Source organism: Eubalaena glacialis, chromosome 7 (assembly GCF_028564815.1).
Source record: "Eubalaena glacialis isolate mEubGla1 chromosome 7, mEubGla1.1.hap2.+ XY, whole genome shotgun sequence".
NCBI classification, from domain to species: domain Eukaryota; kingdom Metazoa; phylum Chordata; class Mammalia; order Artiodactyla; family Balaenidae; genus Eubalaena; species Eubalaena glacialis.
In genome coordinates, this window is record NC_083722.1 from 38490082 (window position 1) to 38511546 (window position 21465).

General features: G+C 40.1%; 1 protein-coding gene across 5 annotated transcripts in view; it reads left to right on the forward strand.

Moving 5' to 3' along the window:
* STK38 (serine/threonine kinase 38) overlaps positions 1-19450 on the forward strand; it is a 41307-nt gene extending 21857 nt beyond the window's left edge. For 2 of the 5 annotated variants that reach the window (XM_061196300.1, XM_061196302.1), the window contains exons 6-15: positions 1584-1707; positions 3928-4082; positions 8031-8133; positions 8996-9057; positions 14988-15105; positions 16136-16259; positions 16430-16525; positions 17503-17597; positions 18089-18358; positions 18941-19437. In XM_061196300.1, the coding sequence (XP_061052283.1) occupies positions 1584-1707; positions 3928-4082; positions 8031-8133; positions 8996-9057; positions 14988-15105; positions 16136-16259; positions 16430-16525; positions 17503-17597; positions 18089-18219 (1008 nt within the window). In that variant the 3' untranslated portion in view covers positions 18220-18358; positions 18941-19437. Of the gene's footprint in view, positions 1-1583; positions 1708-3927; positions 4083-8030; positions 8134-8995; positions 9058-14987; positions 15106-16135; positions 16260-16429; positions 16526-17502; positions 17598-18088; positions 18359-18940 lie in introns of all 5 variants that reach the window. The other 3 variants (XM_061196301.1, XM_061196305.1, XM_061196306.1) reach the window with 3 other exon arrangements.
* Positions 19451-21465: the final 2015 nt, after the last annotated feature.

Genomic DNA, 21465 nt, shown 5'->3' on the forward strand with positions numbered 1-21465 from the left:
CTTTTCCGTACATCCCTGCAGTAGGTAGAGGCCTTAACAGGAGACAAGGGAAGCAGAGGTGGGTGAATGCTGCCGTGTATGGTCTTCGTGTAGTAATTGACTGGGTCATAGCCAGGGCTGCATTTTAGCAAGTGGCATGAGCATTTCCTCAAAGCATTACTTGGCTTCTTCATGATTTTATAGCACTGTTCCTTATCACCCTTATCTTCTTCCATTTTTCCCACCCTCATACCATAAGTAGAGATGTAAAAATGTAAATTTTCTAAGACAGCGATCCCCAACCTTTTTCACACCAGGGACCGGTTTCGTGGCAGACAGTGTTTCCACGGACTGGCAGGGGGAGGTGGGATGTTTCAGGTGGTAACGCAGGCGATGGGGAGTGGTGGGGAGCAGCAGATGAAGCTTCGCTTGCTCTCCTACTGCTGTGCAGCCCGGTTCCTAACAGGCTGCAGACTGGTACTGGGGACCCCTGTTTTAAGACATTGAATTTATTTAAACATTTCCTAAAGAACAATTTTAGTAGAAACTGAAAACTCAAATGCTTTTAGGCCTGTGGGAGTTAGCATTGAAGAATGAGGCAGGTTAGGTGTAAGACAGGAGAGAGGGCTGGGATCTGTGTCTTTGGTAAAGACATACCAGTAAAACAAACAAGCATACAGCACATTGTCTCAAAACAAAAACCATGGGCCGAGTTTGCCAATAGAAGTGCCGGTTTGTGAACTTGGTATATCTTTACCTCTGAACATATTCTAGGAGGTCCAGCCCTGGAACATATGTTAAGATCAAAACCTCTTTTCAAGGATTGGACGGGGTCTTAATAAATTTAGACCTGATTCAACCCAGTTTTGCATCTTGTGACGCTTATAGAAGAGGAGAGGGGGTGGGACTTGATAATGTGCAGCAGTGTTTTGATTACTATTATATACTTAAAGTAGATAAACTAAACTTGATAATAATAAATTAATGAAGTAATTCTCCCAAACCTTTGGCAACTTGGTCTTCCTAGCTAGATATTTCAGTAGAAATAGAAGACGGCAAGGTCATAAATTTGAATCTACAACTTTTCTTAGGTGTTCTTATATTTAAGTTCAGTAAGAACTGATCGAGCACATCCTGTGTGCACAGCAGTGAACTGAATGCTGTGGCATCAGAGTATTCTGGTATTGTCAACCAGGGCATTGTCTTTGCAGATGTCATTGAAGACCTGAGGGAGGATGTGTTTAGAGAGTCTCATCTTGGGGACTTCTTTCTATCAAAAAGGATTATTAGAACAAAAAGATATGCAAAAGGATGGTAATTTTAACTAATCAAAGGTTCCATTTATAGCACTGTTAAAGTTTTCCTTTGCATTCAAGCCATTGATTTTGCCATTTTTTAAGCCTTTCATCACTCAAGTTTTCATCACCGAATACCTTCAAGTCAAATGTTGTCAATTTTGAGTTAGTAGGTTTGCCTAAGCATAAATTAGATCTTTTGTATCATCACAGTTTAATACTCAAAACAGTATTTAAATTGTTTAAACAAATATACAGTCTAATAAAGCAGAGCAAGGCTTGTCATTAATCAAATGCGTGTACCTCCAGGTTGGCCACATTCGTGCGGAGCGTGACATTCTAGTGGAGGCAGACAGTTTGTGGGTTGTGAAAATGTTCTATAGTTTTCAGGATAAGCTAAACCTCTACCTAATCATGGAGTTCCTGCCCGGAGGTAATTACTTGACGATGAAAGGTCATTTTTCCTTTTTGTTTTGTGGTTTCTCTATCACATCAATTAACCCTCCTTTCTACTTTTAATCGTGCTCACAAAGTTGCTTTCTGTATCTTTTTAGGTCTATAAGGAGGTCAGTAACCTGTCTGTGCTGGGGTGCCTTTCTACAGCTTTAGGGCCATAAAAGTAACCTTCTCCTTCATTCTCATGATTTCAGATGGATATTTCTTTCTTTTCTTTTTCTTTCTAAATATATAGGAATAAACTAGGGGCTTTGCCTACCCTCCTGTCAGTGGAATCATGTATAATTAGTTACCCAAGTGACAGAATTGAAGCTATTACATTCTTTTGCTTCAACTTTTTTTCTATAACTTATAAGAAGTGAATTTCTCATTACCTATATTAGTAGCCACAATCAGTTTCTCATTTCTGAGATTTCAAGCTTTATGTAACTCGGCATGTGCATCTTCTGAGACAGCTCCAAAGTACACCCAGAACAGAGCATGCATCTGTTCTGGGGAACACAGTCTGTTTCCCAGTGAGCAGACAAACTGTGAGCACACTGGTAGGAAAGAAAGAAAACTTTTTCTTTTTTGCTTCTATAGCAAAACTAATATAATTGTGGTGTAATATTTGATCTTGTGACAACCTTTAGTTTAGATTTAGGGTCATCAATAATTTTTTATTAACAACTGATGAAGGCTAGCAAAGAATCTATCTGATAGAATGAGGAGAAACTTTTTAACATTTAGATGCCAGTCGTTAAATTGGAGTAAGAACCAGTTCAGTAACCAGCCAGCCCCTTGACATGTGTCTCCTCGAACCTTACCTGCACCATCTTCCATAGCCTCTCTTGTCTCCTGGACCCTGCCCTTTGCACCTGGTGGAGCTGGCCTGCAGAGCCATAGACCGCCTGGCCTGAGCGCTCTGATCATCTGAGCAAGCCCGCACAGGTGGGGCCACAGCGCTGAGGCCTCACAGATAACTTAGAGCCAGCCTGAGTCTCTGATGTGCCTCCAGATTGAATGCGTGGCTGCCAGGAGTGATAAGGCAATCATGTTTTTCAAGTTTTGGGGCAAAAAGGAGCATTTTAATAAATGGCTTAATTTTTGCGCAAGGGTAAAATATCCACTTTTCTCCAAGAATACAAAAATTCCCTCAAAGTTATAAATTAAATTTAAAAAGCAGCATGGCGCTCTATTAAAATCAGAGGTTTCTATCTCTTTTCCCTGTTTTCTAATATAAATGTCTTCCTATGCGATCTAAACTGAATCTTTCCTGTTTCTTTTAGCTTTAAACTGCTTATTCATATTTCCTTTGCTTTTGTCTGACTGTTGAGTTAGGATCAGAATCTTTTTTTCACCATTTTATGTTGATGGTATTAAGCAGAAATAATTAAATTTTGACTTTGCAGAAAACTAAGGTTACCTTTTAACTGCTAAAATACTGATGTTGTGTTGTAAAAGTTGCATAAAGCATTTTGGTGTATATTTAACTACCTACAATAAAACACTGGAGAAAAAACCCAACTGATCTAGGGAGGTGTTCACCGTGAACTTTTGGGAGGCAGCTATTACACATCCTAGTCTGTAGCATTTTCAGTTCATATTTAGCTTTTGTTGACTAACACTTTGCTACCTAAATCCCACCTTTTTATTTATGTTCTAGTGTTTTGTGAATAAACATTGGAGAGCTTGTTCTCAGCCTCCCAGAATTTTTACGTTTCTGTTGTTTGGCATTTCAGCCTCTCTGATAATGGCAGTACAGCCTATGTGGAAATGCCATTTGGTTCTAGGTAGAGAGAAGTTTGCAGATATTTGTGCAAAGTGAAAAGTAAAGTAGCTTTTCCCCCAGTCGAAAAAATTATCTTAAGCAAATTTATTTATCTGTCTACTTATTTATTTATTTTAGTGTGAGAGAAATTTCCTTTCTCTCTCCAAAGTAAAAGGGAAATCACAGCTCAGTGGTCAGCATCGGTTAGCTTAGGTGAAAGTGTTTTGCAATCCCTGGCTGTGAATTTTACCTTTTAAGTGTTAGAAACGGCTTACCATTTCTGCTCATATTGGGCATTTCCGCCCGTAGTGGGTAATCTCTGGGACAGAGCAGAGGCCTGTTTAGCACCGCCTTACGTTGGCAGATAAGGGAGACATATTGAAAACTGGCATTTATTCATGTGTTGTTTTGTGTGTGTGTGTGTACTTTGTATCTTCTTGTTTCCAGGGGACATGATGACCCTGCTGATGAAGAAAGACACACTGACAGAAGAGGAGACTCAGTTTTATGCAGCAGAGACAGTATTAGCCATAGACTCCATCCACCAACTCGGATTCATCCACAGAGACATCAAACCAGACAACCTTCTCCTGGACAGCAAGGTACTGTGGGGAGTAGCAACCTGAGCAGCGTGTCTTTACCTGTCTGAGCAGCCTCTGCTTTAACACCTGCGTGGCTTGCGGTAATCACAGGAGGGGAGCTGTGAGCTACCCGGTACATTTTTTTCTTTTTCTTACAGGTAAGTTTGCTGTTACTTACTTTCTCTGAAAGGCTTATGAATTCCATAATTTGACTGAACGTTCCTCGTAAAGATAAAGAACATTTTGGAAAATGATGAAGAATAAAATTGATTTAAGTTATTTTGTAATAAAGCCAAAGATAGTCATCTTCTCTTAGCATATAATTAACTATACTAATGCATCACCTATCGAGAACCCTTTTGTTGGGCAACCTCATCTGTTGAGGATCCCAGCCAAGAACCAGGAAGTAAGGCAACAGCAACAATAATCTGCCACAAAGTTCAGGTTCCAAATCCTGCGCCCTCTGCTTAAGGCAGAGTCCTGCTCAGTCTCTGTAGTCATCTTTGTAGTCATCTTTAGACATGCAAATGAGGTTAGTTCCCTGATTCTTAAACTCACAGTAAATCAGAAGAGAATCCCTGTGCTGCTAAATTGTTGGATGCTCCTTGGCAAGTTCCTCCACTGTCTGGACCTCACTTATCTATAAAGTGAATATATTGATCCAGAGAAGCTCCAAAGTCCCTTCCAGCTCTAAAATTCTAGGTTGTTGTGTTCTGGTACATAGAATTGTTGTCTAGACTGAATTTTTCTTTTAAGTAGGAAAGTAAATTTAATTCCTAGGGTATTTTTCTTTCTTACTGTCTTTTGATAACAGTCTTTGAAAAATCTGAAGTTTTGGTCTACTTTCTTTGGAAACCTTAATCTTTCTGTTTCAAGAGGGTAGGAGGTTTGTCAGATAATTTCTTCTGGTTAATAGTTTTTTTCTTTATTTTAAGAATAATGTATATATGTAGTGGAAAATTTGAACAATACAGAGAGCTATAAAGAAAAATACCTATAATGTTATCATTCAAAGATAACCACTATTTTAGTAAAATAGCTTCAGTACCTTTTCTGTTTGTGTCAATTTATGTACAGTTAACATTGTAAAAGTAAATAGCTTGGTATTCTGCTTTTAAAATGTTAATGTATATGAAATTATTTTTCTGTCCTTAAGTTCAGATATATATATATATATATATTTTTTTTTTTTTTAAACTGTGCCTGACAGAAGGGTTTTCTTTTTTTTTTTTAATTAATTTATTTTTGGCTCCCTTGGGTCTTCATTGCTGCACGCGAGCTTTCTCTAGTTGCAGTGAGTGGGGGCTACTCTTCGTTGCGGTGCGCGGGCTTCTCATTGCGGTGGCTTCTCTTGTTGCGGAGCACGGGCTCTAGGCACGTGGGCTTCAGTAGTTGTAGCGTGTGGGCTCAGTAGTTGTGGCTCTCGGGCTTAGTTGCTCCACTGCATGTGGGATCTTCCCAGACCGAACAGATCGAACCCGTTTCCCCTGCATTGGCAGGCGGATTCTTAACCATTGCGCCACCAGGGAAGTCCCAGATATATTTTTAATAAAGCAGTAGCCCTACTTTGTGTGGTCTTGGGTTCAGATGCCTTGGTCCTGTACCCCAGGTGCCTTAGTTCTCGCTTAGTTGTAGGCCGTAGTCTGTGTTCAAGGTCAGCAAACATACTGAAGGCCAAGAGCTTGGGGACTCAGTCTAGCTGAGGAGGATTTGGGAACCCTGTTTGGTGCATACATGCTTTCTACAATATGCTAGCCCAGTCTTGTAGAGGAGAGCTCATATATGTGTTTAGCCATATAGATTATAGAAGTGAAAATGTAGACATTTTGAGTTTCTGCTGTATACTCAGAAGAGCTACAGAGTTCCCTGAAAATTTAGGTTTGAATAGCATTTGCTCCGGGCACTGCTTTTTTTTTTTTTTTTTTAATAAATTTATTTATTTTATTTATTTATTTTTGGCTGCGTTGGGTCTTCGTTGCTGTGCGCAGGCTTTCTCTAGTTGTGGCGAGCAGGGGCTACTCTTTGTTGCGGTGCACGGGCTTCTCATTGTGGTGGCTTCTCTTATTGTGGAGCATGGGCTCTAGGGCGCATGGGCTTCAGTAGATGTGGCGCATGGGCTCAGTAGTTGTGGCTCGCGGGCTCTAGAGCTCAGGCTCAGTAGCTGTGGCTCAAGGGCTTAGTTGCTCCGTAGCATGTGGGATCTTCCCAGACCAGTGCTCGAACCCATGTCCCCGGCCTTGGCAGGCAGATTCTTAACCACTGCGCCACCAGGGAAGCCCCGGCACTGCTTTTTAAGACACTTTTTCCTGGAGGTGTCCAGGTAAATCATGTAATTATGAGAACTATAAAACACCTCCTTGGCTTGCAGAACAGGTTATTTGCAAGTCTTAAAGGAAGATACTAGGTTAGCAGGCCCAAAGCTGTCTTTTGTCTTTGGTAGTTTACCAAAGACAGACAGACAGACACACACACAGCCAAACCTAATGGGATAAAAAACCCTCCAAAAACCTGACCCTAAGCAAAGCTTCTGTAACCTTGTACGCTGGGAAGTTTGTATGTTACGGACTGAAGGAAAGTGGTATCATGGGAAGACCACAGATGAGTCATTGGAGCTCAGACCTTGGCCACATCACTTTTAATTGTGTGACCTTGAGCAGTATAGATCCCTGAGCATCAGGAGTCCCTCCCCTGTTTTTGGTTTTACCTCCTTATCTACTTAAAATTTTGGTTAGTGGACATTTGGTCCTGTCTAAAATGTTCATAAGACGTTTGGTCCATGCAAAAAGTTCCTTGCAATTTGGTCCAATCCAAAGTGTCCATGCCAAATGGTTTTGGACAGAACCAAGTATCAAGGACCTTTTGGCGTGGACCAAATGTCCTGCAAGGAAAATCTCACCACCCCAAGAACACCTTCCTCTTCCTTAGGGCTAGGCATGTGCCAGGTTCCAGGTTAGGAGCCTTACATGCATTAATTCTCATCATTCTTGCCAGGAAGATATCATTATTCCCATTTTCCAGATGAGATCAGGGGGTTGGAGAGGTTAAGTAATCCTGGTCTGGAGAGAGAGAGCATTGATTTCTGCCTTTGGTTCTGCCATTTCACCCCAAAGTCATTTAATGACTCTTGAGTCTGTGAAGTGTGGCTTAAGAATGAGACAGCACACTTAAAGGCATGGTGCCTGTCTCACAGGAGGTGTGAGTTTTCTTTGAAGAGAATGATAAAGTCAGAGACTTAAGATTGGAATACAGTGTGGCAATATTTGTCAATAACTGTGCAATAAAGTTTATTCCCTTTGTCTTTGGAATAGTTTACTCCTTGGCATTTATTCTGATGAAATAATTCAAGTGGAGAAAAAGCTATATGAACAAAGATTTGTTTATTTACTCATCATTTAACAGCCGTTTATTAAGACCATCTTCTGTACCATGTGTGATTAGGGTTGGGAACACAGGCCCTCTCTGGCACAGGGGTGCTTTGAGAGTGGATTAAGCATCCAGTATCGGGGATATGTAGACAGCGATGTACTAAGTCATTTAAATATTATGTAGACATTAAAAATGATTTTGAAGAAACACAGAAGAATATTTGATTTAGTTTAAGAAGTAAAATTAGATGCTGTGGATACACCTGAAACTAATATAATATTGTATGCCAACTATAGTTCAATATTTTAAAAAAGTGAAAAAAAAAGTTAGATGCCATGGAGGGTTCAACTAGTTTTAAAGTTTATATTTGGACAAAAACAAAGGTAATGTGCAAAAATGAAAATACTTTTATTTGTATAATAGGATTTGGGGTGATCTTTAAAGAATTTGTTTGCTATTATATATTTCTCCCTGTAGTAAAAGAAAAAGCAGCATCCTTTGGCTGTGGAGCTGCAATGGATACTGCACGGAGCTGGAGAAGATAATGTTCTGTTTCACATCCATGAATGTTCATCCATTTATTACCTTGTTTCCTCCCCATAGGGCCACGTGAAACTTTCTGACTTTGGCCTTTGCACAGGACTGAAAAAAGCACATAGGACAGAATTTTATAGGAATCTGAACCACAGCCTCCCCAGTGATTTCAGTAAGTGTTAACAGTGATGTTAGCCTTTTTATCCCTTAACTGGGCCTGGAAGAGCTGTTCCCCTGGTAACCAAAATATGCGGGATGGATTAGGAGATTCTCACAGTTTGAGTCTTTAGAGAGTAAAAATACCTTCCCAGGTTTGCCTGTGATTTGTACTATATGGTGAGGCAAGATGAAGGCTACCAAATGTGTTAAAGGCAGATGTCCAAAAGAGCATTCTTTGGAGCTCTACTGAGAAGGTTACAAGGGATGAATAAGGAGCAGGCAAGCAAAAGTAGTAAAGGAAAGAGTCCTGGGAACAACTCCAGATTAGATTTATCCTTGGTGCTTCTTCCTGTCATGGCAGAAAGAAGTTTATGAGTTACTTTCACTCTATCAAACCATTGAAACTCTATAGTAAAATTACAGTTCATCCTTGAGAAGCTTATGTCCATAGTGTATTATATATTCAGAAGTCTCTGACTATGTAACAGTTACTACTGTTGGAAATTTGATAGTAATTTTGAGAAGTTGTGAATGTTTTAGGTCCACTTTGGGACCTTTGCTTCTGATGAGACTGAATTCCCTGTGATTCTGATTAAATTCCCTGTAATTTTGTTTAAAGCATGTCCGTGTCCTCTCTGGCCACCTGATCCACATAGAAGTGTGGCTTACAACTCTTATTGTGTGATTCTTTGAGTTAATGCTTTAGAGCCTCTGGTTTGGGCTTATGAATTTGCTGGGAAATGTGTCATCCAGAGTTATTGATGTATGGGCAGAAAAGCAAGACTTGAGGGTCTCATGTGGCTTGAACCAGAGCCTAAAAAAGTAGTAAACTTTATTCCTGAACTTTGATTAGAACTTGTTTTCTCTGCTTTTAGCTTTTCAGAACATGAATTCCAAAAGGAAAGCAGAAACCTGGAAAAGAAACAGACGTCAGCTAGTAAGTAATATTTGTGGCTTCTTAAATGCTACAAACCAAGTATGAATCAGTTTAAAAGTATGCACATAAATTTGCATTTGATAAATGTTTGCAGCTTACCTATTCCTTGTTTTAAATTACCTTAATAGAGCACTGTCATTATGTTGGTAGCGCCAAAAGTAATCTTTTGAAGGAGGGCAGATAATATGAGGTTGTTTTGGTTGTGACATTTTCAGTGGATGACCTCATTCTGACCTTTTACATTGGTGACAACCCGTTTCCTTCCTGTTGTACCTTTTCCCTATGTTTATGGTGGTAAAGGGGTTATATTTAAGATGGAGTTCTCACAAAATGAAACTAAGTACAAATACCTACCCAGAGCTTTAAGGCTGTGGTTCTCAAACTTATAAAAGTTTGATTCACCGAGTCAAATCAGTTCATCTGCCCCACCCTTTCCTACTTTATGGTGGAAAAAGGAACTTGGTGATAAAAACTGGAGAGAAATTTAAGGGAAATGCTTACTTTACTAGTATTTGAGTATATACTCATAAAATTATGCCCCACAAGCTTAAAAATAAGTAACATTATTGCATTTACCTTGATATCAATAGCATGTTGGAATTTATTTAAATAGTACAAATTCACCAGTGAAATATTGCTGTCTAGGCAAACTTTTATTCTGACTCATTGGTTCATAAAATGCAATGCACATATCCCAGTGTCTAGTTATTGGAGAATTATTGACCAGATATAATAGAAATGTGTATCACTACATACTTAGGCTTTGCTAGAAACCCAATAGCAAATTGAAAATAGTAAAGCTAAACTATAGCAGTTGGTCATTAGAAAGCAAGAATAGCAGGGATGGAAAACTGTGATTAACTTGGAATGATGATCAGCTAGAAATAGTGGCACTTCTGCTTGTTGGTGTATACAGTTGTAACTTGACAGGTTTGCCAAATACAGTGTTTTGGCCAGACTTCTTAGTAAAATAGTGAATTAGAGTTCTCTATAGTATCTTTAATAACTCATTTAGTAGGTTGCTACTAAGTACCTGTTAGTCATATGTGAAAGTGGAAGCCTTAGGATTAAGAAAGAATCAAAAGAAAGGCTTGCATTTTTTGGATTCATTTAAGGCCCATCAGTGGGCCTCAAGACCATGCTTTGAATATTATGATTTTTATGTTAAACCTGGGCTTTTGGAAATGTAGAAAATGAAATTAATCTGTGATATCTTTTTCTAACATTAACTTGGGGATACTTAAGTTTGGTATAGCTAGTCACATCATAGCCTTCTTTCCATAGCTTGTTAAGGATTAGGGAATGTCAGGAGCAAATTTGGTCAGGTGCTTCTATTATGTCTCTCATAGAGCAGTAGATCTTAGCCTTGGCTGCATACCAGAATCACCTAGGGAACTTCAGAACTTACTGATGCTGGGTCCCACCCCAAGAGATTCTGATGCAGTTGGTTTGGGGTATATAGTCTTGGTATCTGATTTTTAAAAGGGCTCTGTGTGATTCTACTGTGCAGTGAAAGTTGAGACCCTCTATCTAAGAGACTATTTCTTAAACAGTAGCTCCTCCATTATTGGGAGACTGATAATTATCTATGTTTTGGAGGATAACAAAAGGTAAGGAATCTTCTGTGATTAAAAAAAATTTTTTTAAAAGCAAACTAAGATTTAACCTTTGGCCACTTTAATTTTGGGGGTAATTAAGCTTAAATACCTTAAATTATTCTTGTACTCTGAGAAGCTTTATGCCCTTTGACATATACCAAAGGGTCATGTCAGACTTACTAGGAACCCCTTATAGGTCTATAAGGAAGGAAATTTCCGAAGTTCCATATTTGGAGTTAAGTGTTCTTTAATAGTTAATGTTTTTTAATCTGAATAAACTTAGGTTCTCATGCTGTGGTTAAGGTTCTTGCCTTTTTACTCTATCTATAGTAGAAGTGGTCATCCTCATATGACCTCCTTTGATAACTTGAAGAAAATAAAGCTAACTTTCAGTCTTCAAAAGGTCAGTTAACCCTGTGCTTTTGACCTGTTGTAAGTGATCCCATTCAGCTAGTACCAAGTGGAAGGTTAATATTAGTTAATGCTTGATATAAATTTATTGCTCTAGGTTAAGCCTAACATATATAATTGTTCACCCTGCCTGCTACTTTTCAGTCCATTGAGAATCACTGAAAAAAAGCAGAGGCTTTAGCTTCATCTTTGGCTGATTAAATCCTATTCTAATATTTGTAGTACCAGCATGGTCCTGGGTAACTCTTAGGCCCTAGTAACTGATTAGGCAATAGGTGTGAGTTAACTTTAAGGTATTAAACCACAGAGGTAAAAGATGAGGTGCATCTAGGCATCCAATCTTTGTCAATTCATTTTTTTTGAGTGTAGAATTTTCAGAAGTCATTAAGTAGGAAATTAAATTGCTTTATATCCCCTAAAATCTTAAATGAAATCATAAGTTGGAACATATCATGTTTGAAATGACTATTAACAATGAACAAAACTCTTTTAGAGCGCAGCTCTAGCCTACACTGTGAACACTCAGACAACAAAAGGAAAAAGAAGGGTATAGATTTGAGGTATTAAGAGCTTCAAGTTGGAGGACACCCCAGTATGGAAAATAGACAAAGGTTTGGGAAGGGGGCAGTACCTGGATCACTTGTACTTACCATGTGCTAAAGTGAGAGTGGGCTCCCAAGGTGGGACTCTAGCTCCCAGGTGAGAACATTACCTTATATCACAGTTTTGAACCTGCTGTTGCCTACATTCTATAACTCCAAGATTTTTTTTTTTACACCTTAGTATCTTGAAGAAATTCTTTTTTTGTGGCAGTAGGTCTCTGGTTTTATAGTAGAAATCTTTGGACAAATAAGATTTACTTAACATTCAGCTGTGCTGGAATATATTTAGTCTAAATTGAAGGGTTTCTGTAGTTTCTCAACTTTTATAATTAGAATTAAAATATTTCTGCTTCTTGGGGAAGGCCCAATCCATGTTTCAGACTCTAAAGCTTTAAAAAAAAACACAGTTGGCATTTATGTTATTTAATATGTGTATTTAAAAGAAAACAGTGTACAATTTTCCATATGGAAAAAATGAGTTCCTGCCTTACCGTATACACAAAAATAAATTGTAGATGGAAAATAAAACTTTAAAAATTTTAGAAGAAAATACTGGGCAATATATTTATGACCTCAGAGAAAGGAAGGGTTTCTTAAATAACGTACAAGAAGTACAAATTGTAAAGGAATACTTGGTGTATTTTACTACTTTAAAGAAAAAAAAACCTTCATATATTGAAAGATGTAAGCAAATGAAAAGACAAGCCACATGGTCCAGCTACTTTGGAATTATCTTATAGTTCACGTGCATACCCTACAACCCAGCAGTTCTACCCCTAGTCAGATGCCATGGAGAAACTCTTGTACCTCTGAACCAGGAGGCATGTATAAGAATGTTTATTGCATTTTCATAATAGCAAAAAACTGGAAATAACCCAGTGTCCATCGACAGGAAAATGGTTACATTCTGGAATGGAATATTGTTTAGCAGTGAAAATAATTGAACTACAGCTACATGTGACATCATGGATCAATTTTAGAAACAAAATACTGAGAGGAAAAATCAGGTAGCAGAAGACTGCATGTAGAATATTTTTACAAAGCTCAAAAACAAAACTAAGATCTCAGTTTGAGAGACACATGTGGCAAACTTACTTTTTAAAAGCAGAGGAATGGAATTCCCTGTCGTTCCAGTGGTTAAGATTCCACACTTCCACTGCAGGGGGCATGGGTTCAATTCCCTGGTCGGGGAACTAAGATCCTGCATGCCGCGTGGTGTGGCCAAAAAATAAAAATAAAAAAATAAAAGCAGAGGAATGATAAACATAAAATTGAGCATGGGGGTTAGGAGAGGCAGGAGGATGGGCTGGTGGGTACACTGTTAGCTTGAATAATATCAGTGATACATACTTTGGTTCTTCATTTGGACTCATGGGTATTCATTTTATTATGCTTCATAATTTGGTAATTTTACATTTTTTGGTATGTAACAAATAAAAAAATCATAATAAAAATGATAAACCTCAGTCTGGGAGAAGATATTTTCAATATATAAAACTATAAAGGATTAATGTTCTGAATCAGGATTAATGCCTTGGATTCATAAAGAATTACTACGAGGGAATTCCCTGGTGGTCCAGTGGTTAGGACTCCACGCTTTCACTGCCAGGGCCAGGGTTCGATCCCTGGTCGGGGAACTAAGATTCCACAAGCCGTGAGGCCAAAAAGAAAAGGTAAAAAAGAAAGAATTCCAAGGAATCAGTAAGAAAAAAGATGATGCAACTGAAAAAAAACTAATGGTCAAAGGATCTGAACAGTAATTCACAGAAAAAAGAACGGAATGGCTAATTAACATATGAATATGCACTCAACCTTACTAGAAATAAGGGAAATGCAAATTAAAACAGCAAGATCCTATTTCATGTTCATCAGATTGGTAAAAATTTAAGAGTCTGACAAAGACGAGTGTTGGTGAAAGTGGAGCACTAGGAGCTCATCCCACTGGGCATGTTTAAATAGACGTAACCACCTTGGAGGACAACTGGATGATGTCTGATTAAGTTGAAGATGCTCATGATGCAAGACCCAGCAATACTACCCAGTGCCCAGGACGTGTTACAAGAATGTTTATTCAGGTGTTACTTGTTATAGTGAAACATTGGAAGCAATGTAAGTGTTTATTTAGAGAAGAATGTATAAAAAACATTGTGACATTTGTATAATGGAATAGTGTACAGCAGTGAAATTAGTGAACTAGAGCTACATGAATAAATCTCAAAATCATATGAAGAAAAACAAGTTTTAGGACTGTAGAATAATGCAGTACAGTATGAAACCCTTTATTAAAAGTTGAAATATACAAGAAGTTATATGCCATTTATACAAATATCCATACAAGCATAGCACAGGGGTAGTTATGATTTCAGGGTAGTTATGACTTCAGTGGGGAGAGAAGGATTCTGGCTTTAATCATTTCTGTAGTTTTGTTTCTTTTAAAAAGGAATGATCTGAGACAAATACCACAGATTATTAACCTCTCTTTAATACGGGTAATGTATACATGGATGTTGTATTGTCTGTGCTTTTTTTCCTGTATGTTTGCAGTATTTCATAATAAGTATTTTTAAAAGTCCACACAGCTGCAGCTTTTAACTTTAGAAGTCATATAATATGGAAAGCACTTAGATTAGAGCCTTCCATGTGGTAAGCCCTCAAATGCTGAGCACAGGAAGGCTTTTTGACTGTACTTCCCCTAGTATTGCAGTCCTGGTATATGAGAGTAGATTACTTGAATTTAGAAAATACTCTTCTTAGAACTATTTACATAAATGTTTCAGTTTGATAAGTAGACATTTATAAACCTTTGACCACTAGGTTATAACTTTAGCTTTTGATAATCAAGTTTCCCTTTATGATTTTCCAAATTGAGGTGGAAAGAGGGATGGTTTTGAGCAAGATATTTAATTTCCAAACCGGGCTCTGCCAGTTAACTAGTTCTGAGACCTTGGGCAAAGCCGTTTTGGGCATCAGAGTTTTATCTGCAAAGTTGGGCTAATAAGGTCCTCTTTGCTGAGTTTTGTCATAGGCTCATAAGCATAAAAGGAGTACAGGGCCTGGCACTTACTGGGTGCTCAGTTATGGTACTAGTTGCTACGACAGATACCTTTGACCTAGTGAATGGTCTCTCACCTCACTGACAAAGCTTTATTTTCATTTTGGAAGTTCTCTGGCAAGCCAGGCTTGCCATTAAGCTGCCGGGCCATCCTGCTTATTTAGTTTGTGGGTAGCTCTAGGTGATACTTGTAGCCTTTGGTCTCTAGAACAGAACTCTGGGCACCCACCTTCCTGCTGGGCTTCCTGATGTGTGTACGTGTTTCAGGCCTTCTCCACAGTAGGCACTCCTGACTACATTGCTCCTGAGGTGTTCATGCAGACCGGGTACAACAAGCTCTGTGATTGGTGGTCGCTGGGGGTGATCATGTATGAAATGCTCATCGGTAAGTTGCGTGCTTTCAGAGGACTTTTTCTGTGCAGTCAGGAAAGAGTCCTATGTTGATAATAGACTGTTTCAGGTGGGGGTCATCTAAGTGAGCACTTTTCCCCCCTCATCTTTCAAAGTGAAGTTTCCTAGGTAGAAAACGCTGGGCCATCAAATGTATCCCACTATATTCTGGCTCCCTGGCACCCTCTGGTGGCTTTGTTGATCATTTATCATGGTTTTCTTTGACTTTTCCATCCTCTCCATCTAGCAACTCTTTCATTCACTGGCATTTATTAAACACCCATTGTATACAGAGAGCCTTCACTGGGCCGTGTCTCGAGCACTCTTTACTTCTTAGTTGCTGTCCCCCCTTCTCTCTCAAAGCCTTCAGAGCATGGACCCCTCGGACCTCTCTCCCTGTTGCTTGGTATATCTGTGTATTTAGGGGACACATCTGTGGGGCTGGCCATATGCCTGAGCACTAGCCCATCTGTCCGTGGTGGCCCTGAGTGAGTCTGTGTGAATGACTGGTGTGGCGTCATCTGGCTGTGTTGTCTTTGGGAACACTGGACGCATGCCTGTGGAGGTGGATGTGGTCTGTGTAGAGGGCAGGTGGAGTATTACGGTGACTATCCTTCTCACCTGTAGTTCTCAAAGAGAGGCATGGTGGTCACTTTTCCCAAATAAGGATATTCCTAGAATGGAGTCGTTTCTTAATGATGTTGTTTCATCCTTTCGTTTTCCTCTTTGGGCACAGTGAGCCCCGCCTCTGCAACTCTGCTTCTGTCCTCCTTCCTATTTCCAGCTCCAGCTAGTAGCTGGCTCCCTAGTGGTACCAGAAGCACAACTTCACTTTGGGTTTAGGAGTTTGGGGGAAAATGAGCAATTGGTTTAGATGTTTTCTGGGGTGAGTGGAAATCCTGTCCATGTCATGTAGGGAAGGACATATAGGATCATTAAAGATATATTAGAATCAGATTAAGGGGAATAATCTCAGATTCAAAGTTCTGGGATGTAAAAGCTCCGAAGTTCCCTTTTTATTACAGGCTACCCACCTTTCTGTTCTGAGACCCCTCAAGAGACATATAAGAAGGTGATGAACTGGAAAGAAACTTTGACTTTTCCTCCAGAAGTTCCTATTTCTGAGAGAGCCAAGGATCTAATTTTGAGGTATCAGAGAACATTTCCCCTGTCCCCCAGCCAGGCTTTTTGACATGAGTGAATCTATTTTTTAAAAATTTTCATCATTTCCTGGGTCGGTCCCCCCTTCCTCCCATTTCTCCTTTTCTTTTTCTGAAGAGACTACTTGAGGTATGCTGAAAGGCCTCTGTCTTTTCCAGATTCTGCTGTGAATGGGAACATAGAATTGGAGCCCCTGGAGTTGAGGAAATCAAAAGTAATTCTTTTTTTGAAGGTGTTGACTGGGAACATATCAGGTATATCCATATAAAAAGTTTCAGGATAATTTCAGAAAGTCTGTAGTTTGCTTAATACTAATTTAGAAGCACCACTACTGGCAAGCCAAGTATGTTCGGAAGAGAGCTTCCTAGAAATTCAGGGTCTTTTCCTGATTTTCATTCATGGCGAGGATTGGGAGTTGGGGCTTCCTGTCACCCGTGTGCCACGGGACACGTTGAAGCCAGCAGTCATTTCCAAAGTGAAGTGAACTTTGGATTCCATGGTGAAAGGACTACCTAAGCATTGTGTTGCACTTGCTTTTACCGAGAACACACCAACTTCACTAGTGTTAGGAGCCACCAGCAGGACTGTCCCTGCCCCTAGGGTGGAGGCTATCACTGGGAGACAGAGAAGGAAGAGAGGAGTGGAAGAAGGATGGAGTGGGGAAGGGTGCAGAGGGGGAGTGGAGGGGAAGCGTGAAACTGTTGCGGACAGGGCTCGCAGAGAGCTGCCAGTGCTGCACAGACCTCCGTACTCAGCATTCATTGGTTGAGCAGAAGATGAAGTTGTCATCCATTTCATAATAGTGTTCTAATTCGCATGCTTGTGATTTCTACCTTTGCCTTTTAGCCACTCTACTCGTTGGCACTTCTGGTAGAAGAGGGGCAGAGCCCTACACGAGGGGCCATTTAGAGGTTCAGTTTCCCTTTTCAGCAGACAGGGCAGGCTGTCAGGGAGAGTGTGCTAACTTTGGATTTTAATTTCTCCTTATTTTTCTTGTCTTTCTTCCTAGCTATGAATAATTGTTACATTTTTTTCATCATAGTTTTGTTTGGTTGTAGTCAGCTGGTGTGGTTGGTCAGTGGTCATAAGCTTTTCAAAGGAAATTAATGCTGCCTGCCAGTGGACAGTCTTCCCTTGTCAGACCAGGGGTCTTATGTGGAGAAAGACTTGATTACTTGTGATCCATATGATTACTAACCGTAGTAATTTTTGGCATGTATGTTCTTGGCAGAGAGAGGCCTGCTGCAATATCTATTGAAATCAAAAGCATTGATGATACCTCAAACTTCGATGAGTTTCCAGAATCCGATATTCTTAAGCCAACAGGTAATACTACCGCCGTCTCAGGCTGCCTTATAAGTGCATTATTTCCCCCAAATTTTGGGGTGATGTTTACAAATCAGGGTAGAGAACATGGAGAGGAACTTCAGGTCTTCAGGCTCTTTGTAAGTATTTTTCCAGTGTTAATGCAGGGCAGCAGTGAGACCTTGTTGAATGGAAAGTAGTGAATACAAACGCCCATATTTAGCCTGCTCAGCTGGGTGGGTGAACCACAAAGATTTGTTCTCTTGTTATTTATTAAATTAAAGGTTACGTAATCTGAAATGACAGAAATGAGAAAATAAAACTTTTAAAATATTGTGAAAAACATGAGGTTCAAAGAACATAGGCAGGCAAATGTAGAAAATTCGCAGAGTGAAAAATAACTTTTCTCAGATAGAAGCTGTGGTATGTTCTTCAGAATGTCGTGTCTTCAGTACTGAGTAGTCCATCAGGGTAAGGCAGTGAATCAACTCTCACATCTGTTTCTTTCCCAGTGGCAACAAGTAATCACCCTGACACTGACTACAAGAACAAAGACTGGGTCTTCATCAATTACACATACAAGCGCTTTGAGGGTCTGACTGCGCGGGGGGCAATACCTTCCTACATGAAAGCAGCAAAATAGTTTCCTTGAAATGGGATCCTAAATCGAGCAATTCTTTGTACAACATCATGGTTTTCTTCTCACATAACTGTTTTGAAAGAGCTTCCAAGAAGTTTATGGAACCTACCAACGTGTCATGGTAAACTCCTGAAATGTGATAGTAAGTGGATTCTCTTCCATAATGCATCTGATGACCTGTAGAACAAAGACAACCATTTCTACTACATCAGCCATTAACGGCTGTCCTGCTTCTTTAGAAGCATCATGAGCCAATTTGATGTTTTAAAAAAACTTGAGTTTTCCTAAGTTCATCAGAATGAAGGGGGAAAAACAGCCATCATCCAACATTGAGATTGTAACATATACTTACTGAGTATCAGCCAATTCCTGTGATTTTGTGACATGCTTGCTACCAAGCCCACCAAGTATTTTTTTTTCTTTACAGCTAAAAGTTCCATAGTACTAAGGAAATAAAGCAATAAAGAAAGCTTCAGTAGCCAGCATTCTGGCTGAAGGAAATGATCCACCATTCTGAGTGGGTGGTGGTGGTAGTTTCTCCCCAAACCTCAGCCTCGGGCAAGTAGCTTTTTATAGCCTCCATTCATGGTGCACTTTATTTATGGTACTAGGATAAAGACCCTCAGTCCATTTTGATTTATTTCCTTCCGCCCATCTGAAATACTCACGCTGCTTTTCTGAGTGTTGATGGGAAGATACCAGCTTGATCCTTTGTTGCTCTTAGAAGGCCCAAAAAGCCACTGGGCATTGCCAAGGAGTCCCGGATCACGTGGAAAATCCTCACTTTCTCTTCACGGCTGTATTAGAAAATCCCTTTGGATGTTGCCGTGGACTAGCAATACCCACAAGTGCTGCCAAAAGGACCTCGGTTTATTCCTGGGAACACAGCAAGGAGCGCCCAGGCAGAAGCAGGAGGCCTAGAACCCTCTTGGCTAAGGCGCTGCTCCTGCTCCGTGTCCAGAACCTCCCTGCAAGTGGTGAAGGAACGAGCCCAATACAAAGTGCAGAGCCAGCCTGCAAATCCGTGCAAAGTTCACGCCTCAATCTTTGGTGCAACTGTATTTGTATTCTCTTAGTATTTCTCCTCTCCCAACTTTAAGTAACCATTTTGCCTTGGAATCATGATTACAAATTTTTCCTTTGCAGATGCCTTCCTGGGGGATGGTCCTCTTCACCCTAAAGGGTCACCTGCAGGCCTGGGCTGACCAGGCCTCTCTGCTGTGGTGTTCTCAAGAGAGACCCTCTGAATTTTAGCACAAAGTGCCTTTTCTTTCACAGCTGCCACCGCCTTTAGAGGACTTTTGCTGCATCAGAAAAATGTGGAGGCTCCATATTAATGCATTATTACTTTTAAAAATTTTGATAACTCTTAAAGCATCATTTGCACCTATGTGGTAACTTTGCCTGTTGCAGAGTGTCATAGCCAAGCCACAGCTGGGAGACTGCTTTCTGCCAGTCTTGAGGTTGTTAACATCAGCTATGAAAGGAAAGTATGTCCTAGCTTAGCCATTCAGAAAAGAAAAATGGACTATCAAAGTTACAGTAGTAAGTGAAACTGCTTTGGGTTTTAATGTCTTAGAGGAAGAAAAAAGAATATTAGGGAAATATTAACTCTGGATGAAGGTAATGTGTTTCCCCTTATTCTTTCATTCATGGTTTGCTAGTGAGAAGGAAGTGAGATTCTTTTGTGGAACTTTGTAGCTTCTTTGGATTACCAAATAGTTGGGGTCTTGACCCCTCTGTGTTTTGCTAGAGTGTGTGGTAAGCATGGACAATGAGGTAATAGGAGGGTGGTAGGTAGTCTGTGTGTTGGGGAGTGGCAGGGGATAATTTGTTTTGGGGGGGAATGCCCACATTTTAACTTTTAAATGTCTGAATAAACTGTGTGAAAACAATAGTATAAGTCTGTGATGTGTTTTAAAGCAAATGTGGCTTGTAATTCAAGTAGCCAGAGTGCTGATGGCTTCCTCTAACCCTTTTGTCTGCAAACCGTTAAACACTGAAGACCACCTTTAGGCAAAATGCTTTACCATCTCAGGGAAGACGGGACCTGCTTTTTTGTTCCCTGAGAACAAGTCTTCTGAACTGGAGTTCATGTAAAGAGACTGCCTTCTGTTGGCCTCGCACCTGTGCTCTTTTCAGCTGGCTCAGTGTTACTGGGCAGTGGACACTCTTGCAGTAAGTGCGGTTAGGCCAAGGGGAGACCTGCCGACGAAAGTTCTGTCAACTGGTGGACCCTTTATACAACTGTTTGTTTGTAGTTTAGCCCCATTTTTTTTCAGCCTGGGGTTGACCAGGAATCCCACAAGCTCCCAGGATGGACTTCTCAGCTCCCTGTGTCCACCAGAGCAGGGCTCTGTCTCTGGATGTAGATTTAAGGAGTCTTATGGGTCCCACTTCTTAGCTCCTTCTCTGGGTCAGGAAAAGGACCCTCAGGCAAAGAGGAAGGGGCAAAGACCAACCAGGGTGGGAACTGCAGGCAGAGGTTAGTTAAATGCAGCCTAACAATGTATTGTCTTTCCAAGGCTCATGAGTTTCAAGAAACATGTCGGGAACCACTGGCTCAGTGTTGGTCCTATTCACAGATAATTCTGTGTCCTGTCTCTTAGGAGGAGTTAGAAAATAATAGAACTTGAACTGTACTGCATACTAAAATGAAACCGAATGCTGATGTCATTCAGGCTCCTTCATTCAGGAATACATCAGAATTTTCTTCAGTACCTATTTAAGAATTTCAAAAGTAAGAGGAGAATTCCTTTGGGATTAATGGTCAGGCTGTGAATAGCAGATCGCTAATTTTAACACTTACCTGTATAGTGTAGGAATCCTCTGCCATTGATTGCTACTACTATTTCTCTGAATCATTTCCTTAGAAAGCATATTTCCTGGATCACCTCCTGTTACTCTCTCCTGGGCCTCTGTGTGTAACCCAAACGGTGTTTTTAATTGAATGCAAAAGGATTCAATGAATGGTATTTTCCTTTCCTAGTTAGCAACCATTTCCCTGGAATGATCTGTCAAAACCAACACTGACTTAAAAACAAACAAGCCTCCATGCTGCTCTTTAGGCATATTTTCAGAGAAAAACATCTTGCCCACATAATACTTAAGCATTCCTAAAATACAGAGCTCAATCCCAGGTACACTGGGGATGCAATAGGGAAGCCCACTGTGGTTCTGAACCACAGATCAGTTTGAGGAGAGAATTCCCAGCCACAAAGTTGGCTTAACAAAATTGCAGCATCAACT